The 23,329-nt window shown below is 38.1% G+C and overlaps 1 protein-coding gene and 1 pseudogene across 2 annotated transcripts; one reads left to right on the forward strand and one right to left on the reverse strand.

Annotated features, from left to right (window-relative positions):
- The first annotated feature begins 530 nt into the window (after positions 1-530).
- On the forward strand, positions 531-5,866 carry LOC113168242 (annotated as a pseudogene).
- Positions 5,867-16,889: 11,023 nt separating this feature from the next.
- Positions 16,890-21,162, reverse strand: LOC113168268 (zinc finger protein 479-like). 2 transcript variants are annotated; one of them, XM_026369280.1, is made up of 3 exons: positions 21,115-21,162; positions 18,410-18,516; positions 16,890-18,281 (listed from the first exon to the last, which is right to left on the reverse strand). In XM_026369280.1, the coding sequence occupies exons 2-3, from the start codon at positions 18,425-18,427 to the stop codon at positions 17,475-17,477; spliced, it is 825 nt and encodes a 274-aa protein (XP_026225065.1). In that variant the 5' UTR covers positions 18,428-18,516; positions 21,115-21,162; the 3' UTR covers positions 16,890-17,474. The 2 variants fall into 2 exon arrangements, with proteins under 2 accessions (XP_026225065.1, XP_026225064.1); XM_026369279.1 differs by having other exon boundaries at positions 16,890-18,320.
- Between the last annotated feature and the right edge of the window lie 2,167 nt (positions 21,163-23,329).

Genomic DNA, 23,329 nt, shown 5'->3' on the forward strand with positions numbered 1-23,329 from the left:
AATAAAGTTGAGTTGAGTTGAATTGATGAATGTAAAACGAGACCTAGACTACATTTAGGTTAATGCTCTGTTTAGACTGTCAGGGCTCAAACATCTGTGCAGATGTTATTTTATCGTCTAGTATCAGACTAACATCAACTTTTGTCCTGTAAAAGAATGTGTCAGTGAAAACTCATTAATATAAAACATTTCACAGTAAATTAAAGAGGAAACGTTTCTATAAAACTTCCTGTCTTTGAGCCAATTCCTGAACCAATCAGATCGTAGATCAGGTGAGAGTCAGGTGTTTCCCATCATGCCCTGCGAACCAAATATACGGAACCGGAAAACTGCCTCAAAATAAAAGTCTCTATTAAATAAGTCGGCTTTTACTATAACTTCTACTATCACTACTACATCTGCACGTATGTATGTGGTTTTGTGAACTGTACAAAGTTTACAAATTTAGTTTGGTGTATTTCTTTTTATTTTATATTTATTTCTTTTTATTTTCTTAACTGATTTTCTATGCGTGACCTATGACCCGATGATGTCACTTCCTGTGGATACTTCCTGTTTTCCTCCGTCTCTGAGTTGAGGTGAGTCCATGCGGGTTCTCCCGTTTTTACGTCGTTAAAACGTAGTTAAAAGTACTAAATGATAGTTTTAAACTTATATTTCAAAGAAACTACACTGAGTTATTTCAGTTTTATTGTCAGTCTTGTATTACACGTGTTTCTGTTGGACTGTACAGCTCTTTAAAGAAACTCTAAAGTTTACCGTTTCCACACCAGACTTCTCCTGCGGTCCGCTGCTGTTTCTCTCTATTAAAGTTGTTCATGTAGAAACAAATCAAATGAAGTTGGTTTACTAGTTTTTATATTTTACTTTACACTGGCACGTCTTCTCCTTTTTTGTTTATACTTTTTATTATTTAGAGTGTAATTCATTTAATAACTTCTTTGTGTTCACTGGTAAAATTGGATCTGGATCAAACCAGATTCAACTGGTCTGATCCAGTCTTTTTCCAGATCTTTTCCCACAACAAAACAAGATCAGGTGAAGTCAGACAGACATCACTAGTTGGTTTCCAGCCTGAAGGGTTTGTTGTTTGTCTCTAACCAACTTTCCTCAGACTGAAGAAGCGACTTTGATCAGTAGTGAAACATTTCAACCTAACAAGAAAGACGTACAGTTGTCACGACTCAACTTCCAGATAACTTTACCTGGAGGACTGAAAATCTTCACAGACATATTATTATTTGATATTTTACAGCATGTCCACTGTAGTGGACAGCAGAACAAATTTACTGTTAGAAAACAGCTACACTTCAAAATCAGAATAGACTGACAAGAAAACAAGAATGTCAATCCATTTTCTAATGAAACTTTCTAAATGAAACTGAACATGAACATAAATTAAAGTCTCCAGTCCAGAGGTCCTGGGTAGCACAGGTATGAATCTGTAACACCACCTTCTCTTCACTGTTCTCCTTCTCTTCCTCTTTCTTTTCTTCCTTCATTAAAGTCTTAGTGACGGTACTTTAGGAAGCAGTTTCTCTTCTTTGTTATGCAGAGGAACATCTTGCAGCTGATGCATGTCATGTATTTTTAGCCGTTGCAACCTTGGTTTCATCAGTGTAGTATCTCTGGTATGTGTCTGGCCCCGTATGTTGTTAATGGTGCTTCTGGTTGTGGAATACATTTTTTGATGGATGGCTCATACTCTTCGCTCTCTTCACCGTCGTCTACTGTCTTGTTAGTGTTCCTCAGGTTCTAGATAGTTCAGCAGCTCATATGCAAGATGACGTTTGGAGTCCAGGAACTGTTGAGTGTTTTTTTGCTGATCAGTTGTTTGTGGTGTGTGTGTGACTCTCTCTCTGTGATACTGGAGAGAACCTTCCCCAGTTTCTGGACTCATCCTTTGACCTTCAAATGTATTGTTCCCTTGTTAGACTTTAGAGTCCAGAATCCGACCATCTGGAGACTCAAGTACAAATACCTTGAAGCTTTAAACTTTTCCTGGTTTCTGGAGGTTAAGGCAGCCTTAGCTTACCCTCCAATGGATGTCTCTCTTTGTCTCCTCTATTACTTTCAAGTCATTGACAATTTTCAGTGAGTTTCTCAACTTGAAGAACATGTTCTTGTCATTTTCTAGCTTGTTATTGGCCCTGTGGTTTTGCTCTCAAAAAACATTTAGAGTCCGGGGAAGCCAAGGCAGGTCATGTGGATTGACAAACCAGAAAAGATCATTTCGTCAGCGGTGGTGTTAAGAGAGACATTCCTCATCTGTAGCTCTCTCTCATTTGTGGATGTTGCCAAGTCTCTCCTGGACTCCAGTTTCTATAAATGATACGTTCACTGTGACAGTCTGGAGGACTGGGTAGGACAGGTTTAAATCTATGATTGGAAAAATACAATCAATGAGGAAATGTCTCTGAACATAGCATCTACCCTTCTGTTAAAAAAGAAAATCCCACAGTCGTCTGAAATAACATGAAAGTGACAAAAGTAGTAACAAATATAAATTTACAAAAATAATAAAGCAGCATTACGAATCATGTGACTTGCGGCTTTAGAATACAGATATAAACACTATACACACTATTTATAGTTGGACACAGAAGTAATTTTATTTACATTTGTATTCTATAATTTCCAGTTGCATATGAAATGGTCCTAGTGAAAGATGCAGATGTGTTTGCAAAAGTTTTTTACTAACTTATTAATCATCTGAAGGATCATCTGGATCATTACACACAGTGATCCTTATCTGCTGAGTCAGTGATATTCTGTAGCTGTGGTTTTTGTCTTATCTTGTGTCTTTGTTTGTTCACAGATCACATTCATCTCAGGTGAGGACGAGCATTGTTTTGTCTGACATCAGGACAGCTTTGTGAAATCTGGTGCCACTGAGAAAGAAGCAGGATGAGTTCTCCCCAAAAGGTGAGTATTTAAATCTCTAACATCTCACATACTTTGCATTTTTTATTATCTCCATTAACAAAACCTTAAATTTTCTCTCTCTGTCATTCTAAAGATTCATGAGAGAGTTCATACTGGAGAGAAACCATACAGCTGTGATCAGTGTGGTAAGACATTCACATCAGTAGAAGGACTAAATGTACACAAGAGAATCCACAGCGGAGCTAAACCGCATCAGTGTCAGGAGTGTGGCAGTGGATTCTCATCAACAGGACAGCTGAAAAGTCACTATCAGAGATTTCACAGTGGAAAGAAACCATACAGCTGTGAGCAGTGTGACAAAGCTTTCGTAACATTAACAGAATTAAAGCTTCATCAGAGAGTTCACAGTGGAGAGAAACCATACAGCTGTGAGCAGTGTGGTAAAGCTTTCTCTCAGTCGTGTTCCCTGAAAAGTCACTTTCTCATTCACACTGGGGAGAAGCCTTATCACTGTGACGAGTGTGGGAAAGATTTTGCTCTATCAGGAACCCTAAAAATTCATAAACATATTCACAGTGGAGAGAAACCATACCAGTGCAGACACTGTGAGAAAACCTTCAATTCTTTACCAAACCGCAACAAACATGAACGAACACATACTGGAGTGAGACCATATAGATGTGAGGAGTGTGGGAAAACATTTGTTTACTTAGGAAATTTAAAGGTTCATAGAAACATCCACACTAAAGAAACAATCTAACCTTGTGAGCAATGTGGGAAGATCTTTAGCACTTCCTATTCATTAAGGTATCATGAACGGGTTCACACTGGAGAGAAGCCTTATCACTGTAACGAGTGTGGGAAAGATTTTGCTCAATCAGGAACCCTAAAAACTCATAAACGTATTCACAGCGGAAAGAAACCCTACCAGTGCAGACACTGTGAGAAAACTTTCACTACTTCATCAGCGCGCAACAGCCATGAACGAACACATACTGGAGTGAGACCATATAAATGTGAGGAGTGTGGAAAGAGATTCACTTGGTTAGGAACATTAACAGTTCATAGAAACATCCACACTAAAGAAACAATCTACCCTTGTGAGCAATGTGGGAAGATCTTTAGCAGCTCCACTTTATTATGGTGTCATGAACGGATTCACACTGGAGAGAAGCCTTATCACTGTGACGAGTGTGGGAAAGATTTTGCCCAATCAGAACACCTAAAAGTTCATAAACGTATTCACAGTGGAGAGAAACCATACCAGTGCAGACACTGTGAGAAAACTTTCAATTCTTTACCAAACCGCAACAGACATGAACGAACACATACTGGAGTAGACCATATAAATGTGAGGAGTGTGGAAAGAGATTCACTCAGAAAGGAGCATTAACAATTCATAGAAACATCCACACTATAGAAACAATCTACCCTTGTGAGCAATGTGGGAAGATCTTTAGCTGGTCCTCTTCATTAAAGTATCATGAACAGATTCACACTGGAGAAAAACCCTATAAGTGCAAATAATGTGCGAAAATATTCCTATCAGCACAGACTTGCTCAATACATGAGCGAGTCCACAATGGAGAGAAACCATACAGTTGTAAATAATGTGGAAAAAGCTTCAGCATTTCATCTTTATATCACAGACACAAGCTTTTACATGCTGGACTAAAACCACACTGGTGTCAAGACTGTGACAAATGTTTCTATACATCATCCGAACTCTCACGGCATCAACGTGTCCACACTGGACACAAACCGTACTCATGCTCTAATTGTGTGAAAGGTTTCTTGCAGAAAAGGTTTTTAAGAAGCACAAATGTGTTCAAAATTATTAGTTGAATTAATTATAAAATCTGTAACTTTCTAAGCAACTAGATGGTGTTGTGGTAACATCGCCGCCCTCCATGTGGGGAACCGGCATTTGAATCTTTCTTGCTCCTTAGGCACGACCCCCTTAACCCTCAACTAGCTGTTCTCAGTAATACAGTTTGTTTTCCATGAGTAAAATTTAAAATCTGTTAAACTAAACTGCTGAAAAAATGTAAGGATCACTTTTAAAACAGAACTCAATGGGTAAAAAGTTCATGCTGGATATTTACACTGATCTGGACTCAGTTATGTGTAAGAAACAACAGGACGCCACATTGTTTGATGGAAATACAAGTTATCAACCTACAGAGGACTGAATTCAAAGACACCTTCAAAACCAAAGTGAAAAACATCTGGTGGGAGGTTTGTCCATTTTGTTGAAATGTCATTGCAGCAAGTCAAATGGTTTTCAGTAGCTGTTATGTCCTTGTATACACGACTGACAACATCAGGACATGCTCCTAATGAGACAACAGATGTTGTTATGTCCTTCCAGATCTGGACTTTGCATCACATTTTTTCCTTGTTAAAATCTCTTTTTTATTATTGCTATTGTATAACTATAGCTAGCTCTAGTAGCTCATATTATTTTTATTAGCATCAGTAATCTTAAAGTTAGATAAGATGAAGTTGATAGTTGTTGTTAGTTTTGTTGTGTGAAATCCATTGAAAATATTCTACTCATTGTGTTTGTTATTTTAAAAAATGTATTATTACATTTTTCTGTTTTTAATTATTAAATTTGATTAAATTGATTAGATGAATTTTAATACTACTAAAATATCAAACAGCAGCACGAATGATGTGAATTCAGTGTTTTAAATTGATGACAGGACAAATGAAACGTGCTGTTGTTGGTGGATAGAAACCTGATGATCTTAATTATCTTCTGAATCTGTCAGTTAAAATGTTCATATCATGTCAATAATGTGTTAACATCCTCAGTATTTGATTGGTTCAGCTATGTGTAGGTCTACAGTAGTAAATCAGACCCTCAGCCACCATCACAGGTAGAATTAACTTCTGGGAGAAACACTGTTTGTTTGTTTGTTGTCAATTTTATTTTTAATTCCTGCCTTTTGCTAATAAATGTTTTTTGTGATCATATTGTTGAATTGTTTTTTACATTAACACTTTGATTTCTTTTTAAGACATCAACTGAAAACAATCAGGGAACTTTTTAAATAGACACTATTTAGCCTGAAGTGATTTAATCAACCAGTGTTTAACTATTTTCACACAACATGAAGAACTGACTCTCGTGAAGTCAACAAACACGACAAAGCTGTAGTGTGTTAAACCTGAAAAAGAAAACTGACAAACTTCTGTAACAAACTTCTCAGGACCACCGATGAGATTAATAAAGCAGTAGTTTATTTTCTTACACAGAGAGCATGAATACATCAGCACACGACTGACAGAAACATACTGAAAGAATCTAACACATACAGTTGTTTTTATGGATTTCAGATGGGAGGGAAAGGTGAATAGATGGTAATTGTCCTTGAGACATTACAGTTGGTTCTTGTCTCAAGGTCAATTCCATGCCAGGACATCCTGTCTGACTCCCTAAGATAAAAGTCTGGTGCACTGTCAACAAGGGCAAAGGCAAGTTTCATAAGGGTCACTATAAGTTACATGGTTTTATGATCGAAATAAATGTAAAAGGATAACTCTCATTATGTATATACAATGACTAATTTGGATGTATAATGAGTAATATGGACATTGAGTGACGTGGTACAGTACACCACCTTTCATCCAGTGACAGCTGGAATCTGTTCTGTTCTACATGCACAGTGAATTTAAACGACTTTCTTCTTCTAACCACATAGAGACTAACTTTTTCCTTATTTTTTTCCTCAACAAAAATTTGCTGGACACTACAAATGCTCTTGGGTGTTTTATTCTGAAAGTCAAGTTACTTGTTCCGTCCTCTGGTTTCCTTTTTCTAATTTTGTTTTCCAAGTGGAGACAAAGAGACTGAAGCAAATAGCAAGTCTCAAGTTCTTCATCCCAACTTACTGCAGCTAAACACAGCATCAGCAACTGTATTACTTGAATAATTAACTGTACTTCATACATGGACCAAGACTCCACAGTTGTTACTGTCACACATGTTGGATCTTCGAGCTGAGCTGTAGGTGGGAAAAACTGGTCAACGTTAACTTTTACTCACTTATTTTAATAACGAACAACCAAACATCACTAGTTAAACTGCTGATTTTACTTTAGTTTTTCCATCTTTTCACTGCTCCATACTCCACCAGATTAATCAGTGCATGAAGAAAAGGCATCTGTGTTGGTGTTCACTCTATTTTCTTTAGGTTTGTTTTATACGTTTTTCTTTCCACTTTATTTCTTTACAACAAAGAGTCTGAGTATTTTCTGAAATACTAAGATAAGCCTGTATTCTGACCTTGACTGTCTGAAATGGGATTTCCATTAAAAAACATCCTCAAACACATTTATGTAGATTAGTAGTGTGTTCATCCAGGTTTCCAGTCCAGCAGGGAGTGCCCTTTCTCTTCTGACTCCCCTTTTCTAAACATTATTTCAGATTTCTCCCCTGTACTTAATAATTTCACCATCTGGTTTGCGTCCCTAAATCCTGAGAGCAGTCGAAGCCATGTTTGTTTTACATGGAGCCACAGTTTATCTGCACACTCTATTTCTCTACGCAACACAAATTCCAGAAACACATTCCACATCAGGCCGGACTTTATACAGTACTCTGAGTGTGCATATCTGTTCTCTACGTGAGTGTCGTCTATACAGATGTGTTTACAATAATAGCACTGCATATAAAAAAAGTGAGTAAAGCTCAAAATCCTTATAAGCAAATGAAAAAGAAAGTAAAAAGGATTTCAAAAATAGCATCTGTATAGTATGGTGTCTCCATTTTTCTCTACGTACTAACATTTACTGTATTGACTGAAATGAGTCTTATAGGTCATTGTAGCTCTAATCCACACCTCTATTCTTGTTTCATTGATTGGACTCCAGGTTTGATTAAATATAACTCCAGCTGGCGTTTAGTGACATCAGACTCCCAATGTTTCACTAACTTTTTCCACTTTGACATTGTTTGTTTAATGGGTGTTTTTATTTAAGGTAAAGGTCAAGCTTTTTTTTTAGGTTGTCGTGATTTGGGCACCTATAAAGTAAATAGTACATACTATAAAGCATGTACACCTATAAAACGAAGAAGATTAAAGGCCATGTGGTCATGATTTAGGGGACTACAAATGACTATCAGTGAAGAGTCACAGTAATTCAATATGTGTGGACACCACTGGTGTAGTAGTTGGTGTGTTTTTTTATACATAGATCACAGGTTGCAGATTACATATACATATACTACAGTCACACAAGGAACACATTCACTGACACCCTGAACGTCTCCAGACTTCAGTGGGTGAGCTTCATGTGAGAACACAACATCTTTCAGTGGTTTCAGAGTTTTTCAGCTCGGAGAAAAACCAGATTTGAGTCTGTAAGCCCCAAGTGCAAAGTCTCATAAACAAAAAATTGATTTGTCAGTGTACGTTTGGTGTCACATTGTTCCTCATGAATGGTCTAGACAGTGACCAGCCCCATTCCAAAATCAGACAATGTCCTCAGGTGAGAACGTATGTTACCTGGACTTTCTACTGCTGTGTGATCATACACCTCCACACAACGTCCAGACCTGATCCTCTGGAGAGAGCTCAAAGAGCATATTAACTGGATCGGAGTCAGTGATATTTTGTGTCTTTGTTGCTACACAGATCACATTGGAGCATCACATCAGGTGACGAGGAGCATTTTTCTGGACATTTTGTCTGACATCAGGTGAATTGTTTGAAATCTGGTGCCACTGAGAAAGAAGTATAAGTTCTCCCCAAAGGGTAACTGTTCAAATCTCTTACATTTTACATACTTTGCATTTCTTATTATTTCCAGTAACAAAGCCTTATGTTTTCTCTCATTTAACCCTCCTGTCGTGTTCGGGTCAAATCAGACCGATTTACAACTTAAAACGCTCATAAATTTTGTTTTTTAAATCTGATTGCCTCAAGACTTTATGATATCCTCCACACCATGCATTTGAACATGTAAAAGCGATGATCACCTCTTTCATTGAAATTTGAGTGTTTTAATCAACCTTGTTACACCTGTGGTGTTCCCGGTCAAAAGTGACCGCCATAGGAAATGAATGGGTTTCCAGACTTTATTGATTCTTCAGACAGAAAACATCCCCATACACACCACCCCAACTCACTCACTAACTTACTAACTTACTCATTTATTCCCACACTCACTCACACATCAGACTGAACAATATCTTTTGCGGGTACACATCTCTTTCCCGCGCTTATGTGTCGATCCTCCCACGTGAACCAACTACCTGAAGAAACAATGTACCATTTTGTCACACAGACTAGACAGGTGTCTGTTATGTGAACGCATCTCTTTCCCACGCTTTTGTGTCTTTCACGTGAACCATACCTTCCAGACTAATCAATGTATCATCTTCACACAGACCCCGTATATATAGTTTGATGTTTGTCTTATACTCCTTTTAGTCTGAGCCCAATAAGTAGGTGATTGACCAAGCGGTTCTCTGAGAGAGGGAGAGGTACCCAAAGAAAAGGCACCTGAAGAGACATTCCAGTCCAACAGTGGACACTTGCTCTGGTCTTCATCCCCCCAGGACAGAGGAAGTAAAGAGTGGAAAACATCATAAATATGATGCTAGGGCCAACACGTTATGAGACATCTCGTGTGGATGACATCCAGTCCAGCTTCCAACTCTTTTTACCATTGTGCATTGAGGGAATTATACTAGAGAAAACTAACTTGAAGGGGAACCATGTGTTTAGGGACACCTGGAGGGAAATGGACCTGGTAGACCACCAAGCATACACAGGTTTGTTGATTTTAGCAGGAGTGTATCGCTCAAACAATGAGGCTACAAGAAGTTTCGGGAAAGGCCGAAAAAAACCAGGGCATGCGTGTTGTGCTGGACATGAAAACCGATCTCCAATGGCATAATATCACATGTGACTTCTTCACATCATATTCTCTTGGTCAAGAGCTGCTAAAAAGAAAGCTCACCATGGTAGGGAAGTTCAAGCCTGAACTTCCACCTGCACTGGTATCGACCAGAAGAAGAGGGACTCTCATCAAAATTTGCTTTCAATGACATGACTGACCGACACACACACTCTTCTGTCATATGTTCCCAAGAGGAATAGAAATGTCATCCTGATAAGCATGTTTGTTGAGTTTGGTCTTTGGTTTTCAATTAATTTTTTACATTACATGATAATTTTTAATACATTTTCGGTGCCTACTTTTATTTTCACTGCAGTTATTTTATGTCTAATTCTATAAATTCATGTTAAACACTACTTTTAGACATTGTTCACAGCTAAAGAATGTTGGCTAAAAATTTGGTCCTGAAAAATGTTTTTTGTGCCAAGTTAACAGCAGTTAAAGCAGACCGGTCAATTTTGACCGGGAACACTAAAGTAAGGGGCAGGAGACGAACACGACCGGAGGGTTAAGACAGACAAAAAACAAAGAAACACTGTCAGCAGTGTAACAAAGAATTCCCTTCATCATAAAAACTAAAGATTCATCAGTGAGTTCATACTGGAGGGAAACCATTCAGCTGTGCGGAGTGTGGGAAAACTTTTTTAAGAACACCCACCAACGTACTCATACTGGAGAGAAGTTGTTCAGCTGTGAGCAGTGTGGTAAATCTTTCTGTCGGTTAAATTACCTGAAAAGACACTTTCTCCTTCACACTGGAGAAAAGTCTCACTACTGTGACGAGTGTGGGAAAGAGTTTACTCACTCAGAAAGACTAAAAATTCTTAAACGTATTCACAGTGGAGAGAAACCATACCAGTACAGACACTGTGAGAGAACTTTCACATCTTCAGGAGACTGTGGAAAACATGAACGTGAATAGTGTGGGAAAAAAAATGTTCGGCTAGGAAATTTAAAGGTTCATAAAAATGTTCACACTAAAGAAACAATCTACCATTGTGAAACATTGCTCAGTACAACAACCTGATGCCATCAAAGGTAGAATCAAATTCTGTGAGAAACACTGATTTGTTTATTTGTTGTCAATCTTGTTTTTAAATTTAAGTTTCCTGTGATGGTATTGTTGAATTGTTTCTTACTTTTATAATAAAATGATAAGACATCAACTGATAACTGTAACAATCAGACAGCTTTTTTATTAAACACTATTTAGCTTGAAATGATTTAATAAACCAGTGTTAGTGTTGTATCTTTTGAGAAGTTTTAGGTAGAGTTGGCTAAGGACAAACAATATGACATAGGAATATGAGGACTTACAGATGGAGCGGCAAATTTTGCTGCCTCGTTCCTGCAGGAATTCTGGCTGATCTCTGGATGACATTTCCATGACTTAGGCACCAACTCACTAAGCCCCCCTGCACCAGTCACGACCCCCCACTGTGATGTGTAGCTACCTTGTTAACGCCCCCTTAACTTTTCCTGAGGAATGAGTTGCAATTGTGCATTCATGCACCAGGTGGAGCAGTGACGTGTAATCCAGTTATATATAAGTTATATATCAAAATAGAGTATGATGCTCTCCTGCAGGATATATATAATTTTAAATCCATCTGTAAACTACTTCAGATTCTAGACACTGATGAGGTTTGTTCAGCACAAACATGTTGTTGTTCTTTACCTGCAGTATATTTATGGATTGTAACAGCAGAACAAAGTTACAGAAAATTATAGTTTTGAATAAAATACCCTTTAGTCAAACATTAATAATCTACATGGATATTTAATTTGTACTAATTATACTACTTGCTTACTACTGTACTAACTTTGACATTTCACCGGGTCGTCGGTGGACGAAAGACTGAGTAGGTGTGAAGACCATCCCCCAAGAAGGACACAAACTGTAGAAGCTACTGTTTCTGCTGAAGCAGTTGACACGACTGAGCTTTTATGAACTGAGTCATGAGAACCAGATATATTTGTGAACTCCTTAACAAGAAAATTCTTCAGAGATCCATCACTTCAAAGATCGTGGTCAAATCAAGGCTTTGTTAACATTATGCTGTATGAGGGAATTTGCCTAGTGGTTAAGGCACAGAACCTGTGCCTCAGCTCTGGACAGACAGGAGATCAGAATATGTGTGTGTGTCCACCTCATCCAGTAATAAACATCTGAATACGTATATTTGTGTTAGTAGTTATGTCAGGTGATATTTTTTTAATTCTGTTTCATTTCATTCACCTTTTACTGCCAGACGTGACCACAATCTCTTATTTCAACTGGATGTTTATAAAATTTGTAAATATAATCAGCAGTGCTTGGTTAGTCTTGTTAAAAAAGAAAGCAGTAAGTTTGTGGCTTCTGGATTTACTGTATATAAGTTCCTTATATTAAACCACCAACTAACAAAAGAGGTTTGTTTAAAAAACTGTGGGTGGGAAGTTGTGTGCTTTAACCACGAGGCTGTTTGAAGTGATGGATCTCTGAAGAAATGTTTGTTCACAAATATGGTGAGTTTGTCTGAAGGTTGAGTCATGTCAACTGATTCTTTCTAGAGCAGAAACTTTTCTCCACCAGCATAGAAATATGTGTTATTTTAAACCAGATCTGTCCAGAGGCAACATTTCAGGTATCATCAGATCAGGTAACAGCACTGCAGGACTCTGATGCTTTAGGGAGAAGGGGGGGTGGTGTAAGACCATTCTAACCAGTGCTGTTGGTTGGTCGTTCTGTCTGAATGGAGGCTCCTATTGTTATGTTTATCTAAGCTTGATGAGAAGATTCAAATGTCCTTTCTAATGATAAACAGTTCCTGTAACAGGGAGACTGAGACACACTACATCCAGGTACAATGAGAATTAGTGAATTTTATTAGGTACATTTGTGAAGTCCAATGCAGCCTAATACACCCAGTAACTGATAAACCTCTAGAAGGTAGTTTGACAGCTGTGGCAGCGTGAGCTGCTATTCTTATGTTTATCTATAATAAACAAAGTTGGTACAATATTCAATGAATTCAACTTTTACAAAGTTTTCTCAGTTGAAGCGGTCATGTGACTATTGTCTGTCTGTCTAACCAAACAGTGTGTGATAATGACATTATCAATTTTAAATTCTGTTCTCAGAACTGTGTCTATACTTAGTATTTGACATTTGCTTTACAAGTCAGATACTTAGATTTTGTGATCAAAGCGCCACCTTCAGGTTGGACCCTGGAATTACATCATTGGTGCTAAAAATGAAAGTGGATACATTAGCATTTCTCACACCTCGTCTACAGAACACAAGGAGGGGGGGCGGACAATCAGCTGACAGTTGACTGAAATTAGTGAAAATGAGCTGCTCCATCTGTTCACTAGGTTGGACACTAAGGAGGAAGACGTGGATTTGTACAGGTTGGTGAGGCAACAAGAGAGGAGAGGTTGAAGAGTACAAGTCGACTGTCTTGTTGATAATACTGCAGCCTCACTCCGAACAATACTCGATACTGTTGCTCCTCCTAAAAAGAAGCTAATGAATCAGAGGAAGTTAGCTCCATGGTACAATTCACAAATCTATAGATAAAAGCAGAGATCACGTAAGTTGGAAAGGAGGTGGCGTTCCACCAATTTAGATGAATATTGCCTAGCCTGGAAAGGTAGTTTAATAACATATAAAAAAAAAGCCTTCCATAAAGCCAGAACCACATATTACTCCTCATTAATAGAGGCAAATAAAAACAACCCCTGGTTTCTTTTCAGCATTGTAGCCAGGCTAAGAGTCATAGCTCTGTTGAGCCTAGTATTCCCTCAACTCTCAGCAGCAATGATTTTATGAATTTCTTCACAAATAAAATCATAACTATTAGAGAAAAGATTGATCAGATCCTCCCTGCATACGGCATGAACTGTACAACAACTCTAGATTAATTTGTAAGACCACGCTCATACGTAGGCTGCTTCCTCCCTGTAGATCATTCAGAATTAATTTCAGTAATTAATTCCTATAAACCATCAACATGTCTTTTAGACGCTATCGCAACTAGACTCCTAAAGATGTCCTATCTGCCAGATAAATCAATCCTTACAAATAGGTTACGTGCCACAGGCTTTTAAGGTTCCTGTAGTCAAACCCCCACTCAAAAAGCCTATTCAGAAAGCACTTATTAATCAGGCTCCAACTTATCTCAAAGAACTCATAGTTCCATATTTTCCAAGCAGAACTCTACGTTCTCAGACGTAGAGCTGCCAGGCAGAAGGTCTAGAGGAAGACCAAAGAGTTGATTTATAAATGTAGTAAGTGAGAACATGAAGTTAGTTAGTTAGAAGAGGATGCAGATGGTAGGGTTAAATGAAGGCAGATGATTCACTGTGGCGACCCCCAAAAGGTACAAATATGGAAAATGACAGAACTTACAATTAAAGGTAATAAAATATCCAACACTATTGCTATTGCACTTTGCTATTTGTTTTGTTTATCTCGATGTTTGTACAAACATTTATATTTCCCAGGTTTTTTCAAATTCAATTGACTGAAATCCTTTCTAAATCATTGTTTTTCAGTTTTTAACAAAAATAAAACTTCTCAGTAAGACCTCTGTGAAGTGTGCAGTGTTGGTTCATTCATGCACAGTTTGGTCTTAAGCATCTGGCTGGTAATGTGAGAGCTCCCAAAGGAGCCCTCAAAGAAGGCCAGAGCTCAACATGAACAATGCTTTCTAGTTCGTAAGAACAAAATTTGTTCTATTACCTTTAAAAAAATAACAACAGAAGGCAGTTTACAGTGTAAAGAAAAAATATACAGAATTATATAGAAAACCCAACAATCCTATTTGAGCACCGGTTGGGCTGAGTGGAACGAGGAGAAAGAAAAGAACAGCAGGCAACAAAAACATTGGGCTGTTGGTAGGACCAGTAACTGGAGATATAAAGCTCCAAGGAGGAGGATACCTGCAGAAGAGAACAGAGAGAGCAGGAGACAGAGAGGAGGAAACACAACTACAGGAGAGAGAAGACACAAAGTTAATGACATGAAATGGTGGCATTTGAATTGATACAGGAGAAAGGAGAGAAGAGAGGAGCTCAGTTTATCAGTAGAGGTCCCCCAGACTAACCTATAGCAGCATAACTAAGAGATAGTTCAGAGTCACCTGATCCATCTCTAACTATAAGATTTATAAAAAAGGAAAGTTTTAAGTCTAGTCTTAAATGTAGAGAGGGTGTCTGCCTCCAGAACCTGAACTGGGAGCTGGTTTCACAGGAGAGGGGTTTGGTAGATAAAGGCTCTGCCTCCCATTCTACATTTGGAAACTCTAGGAACCACAAGTAAACCTGCAGTCTGAGAACGGAGTGTTCTGCTTGGAAGATAAGGAACCATGAGGTCTTTAAGATAAGATGGAGCCTGATTATTAAGTGATTTATAAGTGAGGACCTAACTTCCTCTGATTCATTAGCTTCTTATTTATAGGAGCAATAGTATTGAATATTGTTTGGAGTGAGGCTGCAGTATTATCAACAAGATAGTCCACTTGTGCTGGAGTAACACTGAAATAACTGCCTTCCTCTGTGTTGGTACATGGCTCTGAAATAAAAGATGGAATCAGTTCCTTAAATTTGTCGACAGCATTTTCACATAAACATCTACTGTAGTGAAACTTATCTGTAGGTTTAGTAAAGTTTAGTACTGTATATTTAAATGTTATTAAAAAATGGTCAAATAAAATAGGGTTTTGGGGAAAAACTATTAAATGATTAATTTCCACACTGTATGTCAGAATAAGATCAAGTGTGTCATTAAAACAGTGAGTGGGTTTATTTACATTTTGGGTAAAAGCAATGGAGTCTAATAAAGAATTAAATGCAGTGTTGAGGCAGTTATCATCAACATCTACATGGATATTAAAATCACCCACTATAATGAACTAAATCAGATAGAAACTCTGAGAATTCAGTTAAAAACTCAGAGTAAGGGACAGGAGGACGGTACACAATAACAAACAGTAACAGGTTTTTGATTTTTCCAGTTAGGATCAGAGAGGCTAAGAGTGAGGCTCTCAAATGAATTCAAACTATGTTTAGGTCTGGGGTTGATTAATAAACTTGAGTGGCCTCGCCAACCTGTACAAATCCACGTCTTCTTCCTTAGTGTCCAACCTCATATAAGTCCTCATATACCTATGTCATATTGTTTGGCCTTAGCCAACTCTACCTTTACCTTACACTGTATCTCCCTGTACTCCTGTCTACTCTCTTCAGTCCTCTCAGTGTCCTACTTCTTCTTAACTAACCTGTTTCTTTGTATATACACACCTGAACGTCCTCATTCCACCAAGTCTCCTTGTCTCACTGTCTACTTCCTTAATAACACACCAAGTACCCTCCTACCTGTCTCCCTGATCACATTAGCTGTAGTTGTCATCTGAAAAAACTTCCTGATCACCGAAAGAAGCAGCTTAAAGTCTGATCTGAAATGAACAGAGATCCAATAAACAGAAGATACGACTGGTGTAATGTGTCTGAACCTTCTGGATTTAGTTCAAATTAAAATCTGCAGCACTCTGGACCATTTGAAGACTTTTAGTGTTAACAGAACATTACTACAACGCATCACTACATCACCAGAGTTTACTGCAGTACTGTCAGTACTCTGGTCTGATAATTGTTGTACTGATCTGTGAATCAACTTTTTGCCTTCTAATCATCACAGGAGCCAAAAAAGACCAATTATGGGAGAAAATATTGTTGCTGATAACATTTATTAGTTCCAGCCATACTTCATAAGTTATTTTAATATTTATAATTTTATTTTCATTTTCTTACTTTAATATTTGCTCAGTTACAAATCAACCGATTTTCTTCTTCAACAAACAAACAAACAGTGTTTCTCCCAGAAGTTGATTCTACCTGTGATGGTGGCTGAGGGTCTGTTTTACTACTGTAGAACTACACATAGCTGAACCAATCAAATACCGATGATCTTAATACATTATACCAAACATATAACAAAAATAACAATTTAATTAAAACATTTTAATTAGTTGTTTAAGAAATTGAAAAACAGAGAGTAATAGTAGGTGTTGAAAATATCAATATGTTTTAAAGACTATTGAATGCTGGTAATAAACAATATGAGCTACTAGAGCTGACAATAATAGAACAATAATGAATTTAATTTAATCTAATTCAAAATGAAAAACACAGACAACTGTAATACTACATGTTAAAAATAAAAAACACAATGAGTAGAATATTTTCAAAAGATAACAACATACATCAAATTCATCTTATCTAACTTTGAGAGATTTTAATTACAAGGGAAAAAAAGTGATACAAAGTCCAGATCTGGAAGGACATAACATCATCTGTTGTCTCATTAGGAGCATGTCCTGATGTTGTCAGTCAGTCAGTTCTGATGGGAATTAAAAGTGATCCATCATTTTTTCAGCAGTTTAGTTTGACAGATTTTAATTTCACTTATGGATTTTACTGAGAACAGCTAGTTGAGAGTTTTCAAACAAACTCTGAACAGGCTGCAAAGTTTACATTTGTTATGGGGTTGGAAGACAAAATAGGTGAGGATCCATAAAAGGTGAGAAAAATGTTTTCCAATCACGAGTGTGGTGCAGACTCTTTAATCCTCCAGGTAAATGTATGATTACAAAGACCTAATTCTGTGCAGATATTAATGTTTTCGCACATTATTTGCACTTATAAGATTTCTCTCCAGTGTGAATCCGTTCATGACGCCTTAATGAAGAGGAGCTGCTAAAGATCTTCCCACATTGCTCACAAGGGTAGATTGTTTCTTTAGTGTGGATGTTTCTATGAACCTTTAAACTTCCTAGGTGAACAAATGTTTTTCCACAATCCTCACATCTATATGGTTTCAGTCCAGTATGTATTCGTTCATGGTTGTTGCGGTTTGTTGAAGAAGTGAAAGTTTTTCCACAGTGTCTGCACTGGTATGGTTTCTCTCCACTGTGAATACGTTTATGAATTTTTAGGTTTTCTGATCTAGCAAAATCTTTCCCACACTCGTCACAGCGATAAGGCTTCTCTCCAGTGTGAATGAGAAAGTGACTTTTCAGGTTACGTGACTGAGAGAAAGCTTTGCCACACTGATCACAACTGAATGGCTTCTCTCCAGTATGAACTCTCTGATGAAGTTTTAAGTCTCCTGATGTTACAAAAGCTTTACCACACTGATCACAACTGAACGGCTTCTCTCCACTGTGAACTCTCTGATGAAGTTTTAATTCTGTTGATGTTACAAAAGCTTTGTCACACTGCTCACAGCTGTATGGTTTCTTTCCACTGTGAAATCTCTGATAGTGACGTTTTAGCTGTCCTGTTGATCCGAATGCACTGCCGCACTCCTGACACTGATGCGGTTTAGCTCCGGTGTGAATTCTCTTGTGCACATTTAGTGATTCTGCTGATTTCAATGCCTTACCACACTGATCACAGCTGAATGGTTTCTCTCCAGTATGAACTCTCTCATGAATCTTTAGTTTGTTACATTGTTTCTTTGTGTTTCTGTGTTTCTAAAATGACAGAGAGAAAATGTAAGGTTTTGTTAATGGAAATAATAAAAATGCAAAGTATGTGAGATGTAAGAGATTTAAATACTCACCTTTTGGGGAGAACTCATCCTGCTTCTTTCTCAGTGGCACCAGATTTCACAAAGCTGTCCTGATGTCAGACAAAACAATGCTCGTCCTCACCTGAGATGAATGTGATCTGTGAACCAACAAAGACACAAGATAAGACAAAAACACAGCTACAGAATATCACTGACTCAGCAGATGAGGATCACTGTGTGCAATTGATCCAGTTGATTGCTGACAGCTGACTGTCACAATGAACAAACCATTTATTGAAACTGGAGTCCTGAAGAGACTTGGCAGCATTCACAAATGAGAGCGAGATCTACAGATGAGGAATGTCTCTCTTAACACCACCGCTGAAGAAATTATCTTTTTTGGCTTGTCAATCCACATGACCTGCCTTGGCTTCCCAAGACTCAAAATGTTTTGTGAGAACAAAACCACAGGGCCAATAATAAGCCAGAAAATGACAAGAACAGGTTCTTCAAGTTGAGAAACTCACTGAAAATTGTCAATGACCTAAAAGTAATAGAGGAGACAAAGAGAGACATCCTTTGGAGGGTAAGGTAAGGCTGCCTTAACCTCCAGAAACCAGGAAAAGTTTAAAGCTTCAAGGTATTTGTACTTGAGTCTCCAGATGGTCTGATTCTGGACTCTAAAGTCTACCAAGGGTACAATACATTTGAAGGTCAAAGGATGATAACTGGGGCAGTTTCTCTCCAGTATCAGAGAGAGACCTCTACACGGGCATCAGTGATGGTGGTCAGAAGAAGTCCCAGGGTCCCTGATCAGAAAATGGTCTGACAACGAGCCAGTGCTGATGGCCTCTACTGCACAAGAGGAAAGATCCTGAATCCAGATTGCATGATGGTCTCACCAGATGGTCAAACAAAGACAAAGTCCAGGTCCAGGTGAGAAGACCCACAGTCATTAAAGAGTACGATGACAACATGGGTGGCATGGACCCCTGTGACCGCATGATGAGCTTCTACCTTGTGGCAAACAGAACCAAGAAATGGAGCATGTTTGTGATTTCTTATTTCTTGGATGGTGTCGTCACACACACAACTGATCAGCAAAAAACACTCAACAGTTCCTGGACTTGAAACGTCATCTTGCATATGAGCTGCTGAACTACCTAGAACCTGAGGAAAACTAACAAGACAGTAGACGACAGTGAAGAGAGCGAAGAGTATGAACCATCCATCAAAAAACATATTCCACAACCAGAAGCACCATTAACAACATACGAGGCCAGACACATACCAGAGATACTAGACTGATGAAACCAAGGTTACAACGGCAAAACATACATGAGATGCATCAGCTGCAAGATGTTCCTCTGCATACCAAAGCAGAGAAACTGCGTCCTAAAGTACCGTCACTAAGACTTTAATGAAGGAAGAAAAGAAAGAGGAAGAGAAGGAGAACAGTGAAGAGAAGGTGGTGTTACAGATTCAAACCTGTGCTACCCAGGACCTCTGGACTGGAGACTTTAATTTATGTTCATGTTCAGTTTCATTTAGAAAGTTTCATTAGAAAATGGATTGACATTCTTGTTTTCTTGTCAGTCTATTCTGATTTTGAAGTGTAGCTGTTTTCTAACAGTAAATTTGTTCTGCTGTCCACTACAGTGGACATGCTGTAAAATATCAAATAATAATATGTCTGTGAAGATTTTCAGTCCTCCAGGTAAAGTTATCTGGAAGTTGAGTCGTGACAACTGTACGTCTTTCTTGTTAGGTTGAAATGTTTCACTACTCATCAAAGTCGCTTCTTCAGTCTGAGGAAAGTTGGTTAGAGACAAACAACAAACCCTTCAGGCTGGAAACCAACTAGTGATGTCTGTCTGACTTCACCTGATCTTGATTTGTTGTGGAAAAAGATCTGGAAAAAGACTGGATCAGACCAGTTGAATCTGGTTTGATCCAGATCCAATTTTACCAGTGAACACAAAGAAGTTATTAAATGAATTACACTCTAAATAATAAAAAGTATAAATAAAAAAGGAGAAGACATGCCTGTGTAAAGTAAATATAAAAACTAGTAAACCAACTTCATTTGATTTGTTTCTACATGAAACAACTTTAAAAGAGAGAAACAGCAGCGGACCGCAGGAGAAGTCTGGTGTGGAAACGGTAAACTTTAGAGTTTCTTTAAAGAGCTGTACAGTCCAACAGAAACACGTATAATACAAGACTGACAATAAAACTGAAATAACTCAGTGTAGTTTCTTTGAAATATAAGTTATTGTTTTTGAATAAAAATGACTAAAGTTCCATAAGCACTTTCACTGTCCTCTGCCTGATTGTGTCCATGCCATTTGCAGAAAAACAGCTTAACCTGATATTATGATATTACCATTGTGGGAAAATTTACACACAGAATACATATAAGCATTTATTATACACATGTGTGATGATTTATATACAGACATTATTTGGTCATGCATTTTGTGTAATTCATAGTCATTCCCAACAGACATAACAGACACAGTTCAGTTCAATGCACCACACATTATGTGGTTCAGATCCAGCTGCCTGTGATTATACACTTGGCCAGTAGGTGGTTTCTGCACATGAAGCTTCGAGAACCCTTTCTCGAACCAGTTGGCTCAAGTGGTTCAATGCCTAATGAGGCTTCATCTCACCATCACTAGTTTAAAACTATCATTTAGTACTTTTAACTACGTTTTAACGACGTAATATCGGGAGAACCCGCATGGACTCACCTCAACTCAGAGACGGAGGAAAACAGGAAGTATCCACAGGAAGTGACATAATCGGGTCAGCGGTCAAGCAGAGAAAATCCGTTAAGAAAATAAAAATAAACAAAATATAAAATAAAAAGAAATCCACCAAAATAAATTTGTAAACTTTGTACAGTTCACAAAACCACATACATACGTGCAGATGTAGTAGTGATGTTGTTTGATGTGAACAGGACATTCTACGTTATAGTAAAAGCCTCCTTGTTTAATAGAGACTTTTATTTTGGGGCCGTTTTCCGGTTCCGTATATTTGGTTCGCAGGGCATGATGGGAAACACCTGGCTCTCACCTGATCTACGATCTGATTGGTTCAGGGATTGACTCAAAGACAGGAAGTTTTATAGAAACGTTTCCTCTTTAATTTACTGTGAAATGTTTTATATTAATTAGTTTTCACTGTCACATTCTTTTACAGGATAAAAGTTGATGTTAATCTGAAACTAGACGATAAAATAACATCTGCACAGATGTTTGAGCCCTGACAGTCTAAACAGAGCATTAATAAAAATGAACATGTTTCATGTTTTGGCCATTACAGGTGATTCAGGAATAAGTTGTTCAAAGACGGTCCTGAGAGGTGTTTGTCTCATTACCAAACAACACAACACAGACAAACTAAAAAATCTCATCAGGATACATAATGTTCTTATACTAAAGGGACTAATAATACATGTAACCTATCTTTTATGAATTAAATCAAATGGCTTAAAGGAAAACAACATGTTTCTGATACTGTATGTGTGAGAAAAATCTGATATTTTTGTGAGTAAAAGTAAACAGAGAAACATTAAATTAACATATTTGTATGTTATTTATTTAAGTTTAACGTCTGATCCTGGCTTTGACTTCTGTTAAGAAAACAAAACTACACTCACAGAAGATTAAACATGTTTACTGTATAAATTTAGATTAATACAGATTAAAAGTCCAACATTTGTGCTTTGAACTTTTTTATTTTTTTATTTTATTATTTTTATTAATTAAATTTCAAACACAGTAAAAAACATTAGTCAATAATTCCTGGTAGATTTCCTGCTGAGAGTTGTGTGAAGCAGCAGGTGGAAACACTTCACCTCCTCAGAACCAACAGAGCAGCTTCACTTTGTTCAACAACTGATCACCACAGGACACACAGGACGTCACCGCCATCATTTACCTGTTATTATATTTATATTTTTATTTATTTCACCAGTAGAGAACACTTGTTTAACGAACTGAAAAATTTCTTGGTGAAGGAAAACACAAAACCAGGTGAAGTTTCTAAAAAGTTCTGTTTTCAAACTCATCATCAGGAGTGAGTGAAACCAGTCCTGGAGCATACAATTTGTGGCCTCTAACCAACTATCTTCAGACTGAAGAAGCTACTTTGATGAGTAGTGAAACATTTCAACCTAACAAGAAAGAATCAGAATCAGCTTTATTGGCCAAGTTTGCACAAGACAAGCAAGGAATTGGATGTGGTCTGACTCCGTCTTTTGTACCCTCTGATTGCACGAAACATTAATCATTTACATACATAGTTTCAATTATTTACATAATACCCAGTTTGCTATGTTACATGGGGTTATTGTACTGAGTCCTTGCATTATGGGATTGGACAGTTCAGCTCAGACACAGGTTGGGGGAAGAAGCTGACTCTGTGTCTGGTGGTTCTGGTGGCTATAGCTCTGTGGCGCCTGCCAGAGGGGAGGAGCTTGAACAGTTTGTGTGGGGTCAGCAGTGATACTGACAGCCCAATTTCTGAGTCTGGACCGGTACAGGTGTTGGATGGAAGGAAGCTCAGTCCCAATGATCTTCTCTGCTGACCGGATCACCCTCTGCAGTCTGTGCCTGTCCTGCTTGGTGGCTGAACCAACCCACACAGTGATGGAGGTGCAGAGGACAGACTGGATGATGGCGGTATAAAACATGGTCAGCAGCTCCTGGGGCAGATTGAACTTCCTGAGCTGTCTCAGGAAGTACAGCCTCTGGTGAGACTTTTTGCGGACTGTTTCTATGTGGGAGGACCACTTCATGTCCTGGGAGATTGTGGATCCTGAATGAGTTCACAGTAGATACTGTGGTATTGTGAATGGTGAGGGGGAGGGGAGCCAGGTCATGTCATCTGCATACTTCAGGAGTTTCACAGACGGGTCCCCTGAGGTGCAGTCATTAGTGTACAGGGAGAAGAGCAGTG

The sequence above is a fragment of the Anabas testudineus genome, chromosome 18 (genome assembly GCF_900324465.2).
Source record: "Anabas testudineus chromosome 18, fAnaTes1.2, whole genome shotgun sequence".
Classification (NCBI taxonomy): Eukaryota; Metazoa; Chordata; class Actinopteri; order Anabantiformes; family Anabantidae; genus Anabas; species Anabas testudineus.